The sequence below is a fragment of the Mandrillus leucophaeus genome, unplaced genomic scaffold (assembly GCF_000951045.1).
Source record: "Mandrillus leucophaeus isolate KB7577 unplaced genomic scaffold, Mleu.le_1.0 Scaffold143, whole genome shotgun sequence".
Taxonomy (NCBI): domain Eukaryota; kingdom Metazoa; phylum Chordata; class Mammalia; order Primates; family Cercopithecidae; genus Mandrillus; species Mandrillus leucophaeus.
In genome coordinates this window covers 3,788,685-3,796,517 of record NW_012101399.1, presented here as the reverse complement: position 1 = coordinate 3,796,517, position 7,833 = coordinate 3,788,685, and the positions used below count along the sequence as shown (strand labels likewise).

The following is a 7,833-nucleotide window of genomic DNA, read 5'->3' as shown; positions in this document are numbered from 1 at the left end:
AGAGGGCGGCCCCGGGCTCGTGTGGGCGATTCCCGGAGACATTCGGTGTGCCCGGGCCGCGGGGAGCGCGGCCCTGACTCGTGCATTTTCCCTCCGAGAAAGCTTGGGGTGCCGAGTCCGTTCTGCTAAGGGGGCTGGGGGCGTCTCGCGGCGCTCGGAGGAACCGTGGGGCGCTGTGGGGGTGTGCGATGTGGGTTGTGAGCGCCAGCCCCAGAGTTTTGCAGTCGCCTTTGTCAGGGCGGTCTTTTTGTTTGTTTACTTTATAAAAGTGCTGCACTTACCGTCTGGATTTTCTTCTTGGGTGTCCTCCGCTTCCGAATGTAGTTTTCTTTTTAAAAGCGGAAGGAGAGTTTTGCATGGAAGAGGCTTACAGAAACTTGGCACTGAGGTGCAGGGAAGCGAGAAACTCTTTGTGCCTCTAAGGCCGATGAGGAATTTGCAAACATGTGGGACGTACAAGCCTTGGATGCAGAGGTGTGTGTGTGACCTTATCATGGAGAAACCCTGAAAATACTGTCCAATCTTTGTGGTCTGCAAGCTCAGAGTTTCCAAAGCTTGAGTTAGGAAACGACACTTCTGATGAGCCTGAATGTTGAAGGATATTGGGGAAAGGGATAGTTGAGATGGAATATGCATTTGTAGATGCTGCAGACCAAGTTTTGCAGCAAGTGATCGGGAGGAATCGTAGAGTTGCATGTACTTACCCCTCGCTTCCTGAGATTCGGGAGGTACCGAAAATTTTGGGATGGCTGTTAATTTAAAATTTCATCTGAAAGAGTCGATTTGGAGTAACTTGTCACTACCAGTTGGTTTGCCAGTGACGTGTCTGCCAACTCAAGGAGTGCAAAGATCAGAAGCTGAAAGAGGAATTCTCAGATCTTGTTTAAAAATATTTTGGCAGTTTTAATAGATAATATGAGATTGCATAGGAACAGAGGAACCGAATTTAAAATAGATTAGTCACGTAGGAAATGCTTAGCTGTTGTTAAAGTATTCACGCATGACTTACCTTCCTAGGTTTTCACTTTTTTGAAAATTTTTCCCTGAACAACATACTCAATTATGATATTTCATAATCTGTGTGTGTATTATGAGAAGTATGAGAAGAGAAGATGCATAGGATTTGCTTTTTCTGTTTTGGGTGGAGGTTGAGCTTTTCCTGAAGACCTGAAAGAGCTGCTTCTGATCTAATCTGAGTGCCAGTAAAAGTGGCTCTTAGATGAAAGGCTATCTTTTTCTCCTCCATATTTGTGTCCTTTAAGACATTTAATACTATCCTTTCATTTTTAAAAATATATTTTGTCATCGGTATTAACATACAAATAAGAATTTTCATGAGACTTTGTAGATGGCTGGCTAGGTCAGCCTTTTTTATCCCTGATTTGGTATTAGATATTGGAACATTAGGTCTTGAAAGAAAATTTCAAGGAACTTCTGGAAGAAGCGTTCTTGTTTCAATTTTATTATTTTTGCCATTTTGCACTAAAGTTAATATGCCATTTCGCTATTAAAAATTTTTTTTTTCTTGGCTCTGATGGTCTCTTGTTACTTGTGAAGGTATCAGTAATAATAGTAATAATGAAAACGTTGAGGCACTGTAGATTTTTATTTTATTCTGCCTGCTAATTATGAATGTAATTCAAATAACAAATTCTTAGGATTACTATGGCTGTTACAAGGACGTTTAGTAAGCTTATATGTCTAGTAAATAACTTGGTCTATCTAATAAATACTTTATCTCATTTCAAAATTATTAATTCAATTGAGCAATCTCTTTTTTGTAAGTGGCAAATAACATCCACTGTCGTATGAGAAAGTTAATAGATGTTTATTCTCCTTAGAGAAACAGTGAAAGCATTAGGTATTTTCATCACGCTATAGCTAAGAGCCTATTGGTTTATTAAATATTTGGGGGGTTTGCACCGTGGATGCTTCTTTGAAAGAAAAAAATTATAAAGTGGGGGACATCTTTGACGAATTTGTTAATGAACTTTAAATATTTAAAGTTCAGGTTGGATGAAAACAGAAGTATGTCAGTTTCTAAAGAAAATATAGACACAGGGTCTCGCTATGTTGCCCAGGTTGGCCTCAAACTCCTGGGCCAGGGGATTAGCCCACCTTAGCCTCCGAAGTTACGTCAGGTTTCATTGGCCTAAGACTTAGGACTCATTTCTTCCATTATAACAAGCCTGGAGCTGCTTTTGTGAGTGCTGTTTATGTGCATTTTTGGAAATGAAATCTCTGTAAAATTTACCTTTAAATGCAAAGCTGTGTTTTGGATGGAAGTGACCATTTTATAATATGTTTTGAACAGTTTAAGATCATGCTAATGTGTAATCAACCCATCTATGCATATTTCATTGTGGAATTTGCTAAACATATTATAGCATAAATAATACCCACTTGAGCATAATAGAAGGTTACTAGCCCCTTTGCTTCGAATTTATTTTTATCTTACCTGCTTGTTTTATCCTTTTCAACAATAGAATGGTACAGTTACTATATTAAATGCAAATTCCCTTTCTGATCTGACATGTTCAATAAGTCATACAACAGAATATACTCCTTAAACTTAATAATGGAACAAGTGGGAAATTTGAGAAGTTGATGCTTGGAAAAAATAGTGATCCTCGTCTTGTGAGAATTCGCAAAGCTAAAACATACCATTAAGCTTTCAAAGAGTTTGTCATTTCTCACTACATTGTATTTAGGGGGTGACCCATTAATTTGCATAGTATATTAATTTAATGATTTTTACAGAGAAACTTCTGAAAAGGTGAAAAAACTTATAAATATTGCCTGCATACTCTGTACTCAGTGGGTAATTAATGTTTGTTAAATGACTTGATGGTAGGTTGGTTGAGGATTTCCAGCCATTATATGAAATGCTAGTATTTGCTTATTGTTATTATAGTTAAATGAATATATAGTTATTTAGCAAAATAAATCTGGTTTAGTTTTTTCTAATTTTGGCAAGTAAATTTAATCTCACACTGAAAATTTTTATTAAAATTTTAAGGTGTCTCTAAATTTTTTTTTTTTTTTTTTTTTGAGACGGAGTCTCGCTCTGTCGCCCCAGGCTGAAGTGCAGTGGCCCGATCTCCGCTCGCTGCAAGCTCCGCCCCCCAGATTCACGCCATTCTCCTGCCTCAGCCTCCCGAGTAGCTGGGACTACAGGCGCCCGCCACCACGCCCGGCTAGTTTTTTGTATTTTTTAGTAGAGACGGGGTTTCACGGTGTTCGCCAGGATGGTCTCGATCTCTTGACCTCATGATCCGCCCGTCTCGGCCTCCCAAAGTGCTGGGATTACAGGCTTGAGCCACTGCGCCCGGCTCTAAAATTTTTTTCCAACTTCATTCGGAGTTTAGAAACAAATCAGTAAGAGATGACATTTTAAGTTTCCCAAATCACCCTCAATTCACTAGAAGGTATATATTTAATTCATAGCTAAGGTCCAAAAGTGTCCTGATTTATATGGTACACCGCTTACTAATATGTGCCTAGGTAAATCATTTGGAACTTGAAACACACATGGGAGTTAGTACTTAGGCCAACCTTGCAATCTTAAGTAACCCATAAAGTGTAGCTGAACTCCATTTAATCATTTTAGCTTGAGTTCTGGGTTTCAGGATGAGAATAAAAGCAAAAATAATTAATTGCATAGAGCAAGCTTGTCCAATCTGAGGCCTGTGGTTGCACACAGCCCAGGAGGGCTTTGAATGCGGCCCAATGCAAATGCGTAAACTTTTTTAAAACATTATGAGGCTTTTTTGCCATTTTTTTTAAAAGCTCATCAGCTATCATTAGTGTATTTTTTGTGTGGCCCAAGACAATTCTTCCAGTGTGGCTCAGGGAAGCCAAAAGATTGGACACCCCTGACATAGAGGCTCATCCTTGCCTGAGTCAGATTCTTGCTTTTTATAAACCTTTTCAGTTTCAGCCTCTGGTGTACCCATTTCACTCTTCTCCTTCTCCCAGGCCCCTGTACGTTCAAGCTATACTCTCCTAAACTTGGACTACTTCAGAGGCTCTAAGTGTAGTCTTTCTGTCCTCAGATTTCCTATTTTCTTTGTCCCCATTTCCCATCTCAATATTTCATTAACGTGCATCAGATCTTGTCTAGATGTTAAGAGGAAAACAATCTGGTGGAACTAATTTACCTTAATCTGTAAATGACTCATGAGCTCTTAACTCTTTCCAAGGTTTTTCACATTTTTTGTAAGTCTGTAAGAGGTTGCTATTGACTCAGATAATTTTAAAGTAAAAATTGCAGGCTGCGTTGGGGGAAGGAATTTCTAGTCTTCTGCATAAATAAGTCAAGCCTTACTAGGATTTTGCCCTTGGTTTCTTCCCACTCCTGGAGGCGTGTGCATATGTGTATTGCTATATATGTTTGTGTATGTGTATATAATAATGATTCCCATAGCATGGAGGGGAGAAGATGCAAGAACAGTGATTATAAATCCCTTTGACTCTATGGATTATTAATGAGATAGATATTTGATGATGACTTACACCGTGTTTATAGGAACAGAGAAGCAAAGACCTAGGATCTCATGACTGAACTTGAATTCTTAAAAGGCAGGTGTTGGGGCCGGACTCGATCCATGATGTATAACACTAACCACTTGTAGTTCCTGTATTGGGAGAGCATCTTTTGCTTTCTTGGGAGAATAGCCATGTTATAGGAGTGCACCATATAGCTTTTTAAGAAAGAACAAGTATTAAGGATGAGAGAATGAAAAGGGTTGTAGCTAAAGTAACAGGATGCCCTGTTATTGGATTGGCAATTCATTGAGATACCGGTTTACACAGAAGGCCTCCGTTTTGGAATATGAAAGGTTGCTGATCAGATTCTGACTCAGACATTGGGTTTCATTGCACAGCAACCTTTCCAGAGATGTTATTTATCATAGAAACTTTGCTAGGAATAAAGGGGGACAAAAGAGTAATGAAACCTAATTCTGCCCTCGGGGTGCTTATAACCTAACAGTGACTTGTTCTGCAGAGCCATGCAGGTTGCCTTCCTTGGGCCATGACTCCTTCACAGCTGCACAGCATTTACTACATCGTGTAAGTCTCTGCTGCTTGCCTCTCTCCTTGCTGTTAACTGACTCTCCATGAAGAGCTGTCTTTCCTCTGTTCCCCGGAACTGGCTTAGTTCATGGTGTATTTGAATAAGTTCAAAATATAAGAGAGAGAGACAAAGTGTTGTGGAGTTGGGAGAAGGGCGAGGACAGCGGCAGCCAGGGGTAGTGGGAAGGACATTTTGGGAAAGGCTGTGGAGGTTGGAGGGAGAGAGGATACCTGGCACAGGAGCAGGGAAGTGGAATGCATATTTGAGGAACGCCTAATGTATCTGCTTGGAACAAGTATATGGGTATGTTAAGGAACAGAGAAAGGCTGGAAAGAGATAGGCTTGGGTCTGGGATGCCTATATGAGTAGTTTGGATTTCTTTATGCACTAGTGGAGAAGTTTACAACTTTGTAAACTTAGCATTGCAGTGCGGGATCTATTGAAGGTGAAGGAGCTTTTTTCAAAGTTGAATCTGGTGCTTTTGAGGCAGAGAAAGAAGTGGTGTAGCCTAAGGACATGTAGATTTGAGGAAGAAAGAACCAAAAGCAAAAACGGAATCCAAACTTACTTAAATCCTGGAAACTGAAAGACTCGCGGTGCAACTGAAAGAACTAAGAGAGTTGGAAAGAAGTGGACTTGGGAATCTGGAAGAGGGGAAGAAAATGAGAGAATGTACTTGCTTTCAGACACATCAGATTTGAGGTGTTGACAGTGCCCAGGTGCAACGCCAAATTACGGTTTAGAAGAACAATTTGGGCTGATGGTTCTGAACTTTTCAGGTGTGAGGATAGCTTTTTAAATAAATAATAGCAAATATTCATGACTACTTTTAGTATTTGTTTTTTGAGAGTACATATAAAGACAAAACAAAACTTCAGTTACACTTTTAAGTGGGTTTTATTTTACTACATAACAGAAGTGTCTGTTTACCTTCATTTGCAAAGTAGACGTGTGTGAGAGGCATCTTTTTCACTCAGCAGTCAGTGCTTTGTGTGCATTTGGATTTGAGAACACTTGGAGCCACTCCATGGCCCTGGTCCAAGCTACAAATACAGATTTGGAGGTCATCTGCCTATAGGGATAATTAAAGCCTGGAAATGAGTGAGATCATCAAAAGAAAATTATGGGCACACAATAGAAAAGAGATGCAATATTAAAATTTGGAGAATTCTTAGAATATAATGAGAGAAAGAAGGAAAAACAAATAATGCAGCATTACCAAAGTAAGGCGAAGAGCATCTCAAGGAGTGATACCATGTATCAGAGAGATTAATGAGAGAGAGGCCCAGAGTTTGGATAGAATGGTGAGCCCAGAAAACAAGCTGGCCTGAGTCAGGTTCGAAGGAATGGTTCTTCTTTTCCCTAGTGACGAAGGCCTCTGTCCTATCAAAAAATCCTCACATCCCAGCTTGGAGACTGTTAGGGAAATTTTGTTTTCCATAGCAAAATAGCAGTTGACCAGTACTTTGTGGGCCAGACTAGCTCCTTCCTTCACTTAGCACAGTTGGAATCTGGCAGGTGACTGATGCTACCCTGTAAGGAGCCAAAGTGAGTTTTTAAAAAAGTTTTGTAACAAATGATTACTCTGTAAAAGATCAGTGAATAACAACAACAAATGGTCTTAATGCATTGTTTAATTCCTCTTCCCCTGACATCATTGGGATTCTTTTCATTGGACTGAGCAGGGGGAGGAACATTTAAGCTAGTGGAAGTAGAAGTTTGCTGTACATTGGCAGCAAGGCCTCAGAGTTAACTTTTGAATGCAGTTAACTGGTTTCTCTTAACTGGAATTCGTTGAAAAATCAGTCTCAGAGTGGTCGTTCCAGGATATCTTGAAAAGGTCAGGTAACAGTAGTTTTCAGCTGAGTAGATTTACAATACTATAAGCTACCTGTGTGTAACATGTTAAGGACCCATTTTATATTTACTTCAGATTGGAGGGATACAGGTAGAAGCTTTCTTTTGACTTATTTGACCTTCATGTTGAAGCATTAAATGGTTACAGATTTTGTGAAAACAGAAAATCTCTTAAAAGTTTTCTTTCAAATCACATCAAGTTAATGTATGAAAGGGTGGGTGTTTAAATCACCACAGCAGGCTTTGGAAGGAAACTGAAACATTCTCTTAAAGCAAAAGCTTAGTAGGAAAACTCCTTTCCCAGTAGTAAGTGTGGGCCTCTAGAAAGCCTCCAGGACCGAATCGGTTACTTAGTTATCTTGCATCTGTTATCTTGGCTTTGGAAATGTACACTTGGTCCTATCAGTCTTTATGGAGATATTATATTCATAACTACTTTCTTACCCATACAGAGGGCTTTCTCTTAAGAACTAGGGGGTTTCATTTTTTTTAAATCGGTAAAGATGAAAAAGGATAAAACTTGAAAATTGTTTTCTAAAATCATTGCCTTATCTCAGAAGAACAAAATATAAGCTTGGGTGTTTTCGTTCTTAAGTTTCTCTTTTGTATTTGTCTAACATAGATATTTTTTTCCTTATTGCTCATAAAAAGATTGAAAAGTATTTTTCCAGATTTCCTCATGTAATCTCTCCTCTATTCCATAATGTTAGAAGTACATATGGTGAGTTAATTGATCACCGTGTAAACCTTGCAAAGTTACAGTCCTCTTATTTAAAAAAAAAAAAAAAAAAAGGCTGTGTGTGTACTACTGGGAAGCCCCATGTCTTGGAAGTTCTGTGTCTTACACAGTCTATTTTGATCATGTGTATGTATATACACATTATACATGTCCTTTTTTT

The 7,833-nt window shown here is 39.1% G+C and overlaps 1 protein-coding gene across 1 annotated transcript in view; it reads left to right on the top strand.

Annotated features, from left to right (window-relative positions):
- The first annotated feature begins 330 nt into the window (after positions 1 to 330).
- NAB1 (NGFI-A binding protein 1 (EGR1 binding protein 1)) overlaps positions 331 to 7,833 on the top strand; it is a 42,171-nt gene continuing 34,668 nt past the window's right edge. Inside the window, exon 1 of the mRNA XM_011974224.1 lies at positions 331 to 474. Within this exon, the coding sequence (XP_011829614.1) occupies positions 428 to 474 (47 nt within the window). The 5' untranslated portion in view covers positions 331 to 427. The remainder of the gene's footprint in view (positions 475 to 7,833) is intronic.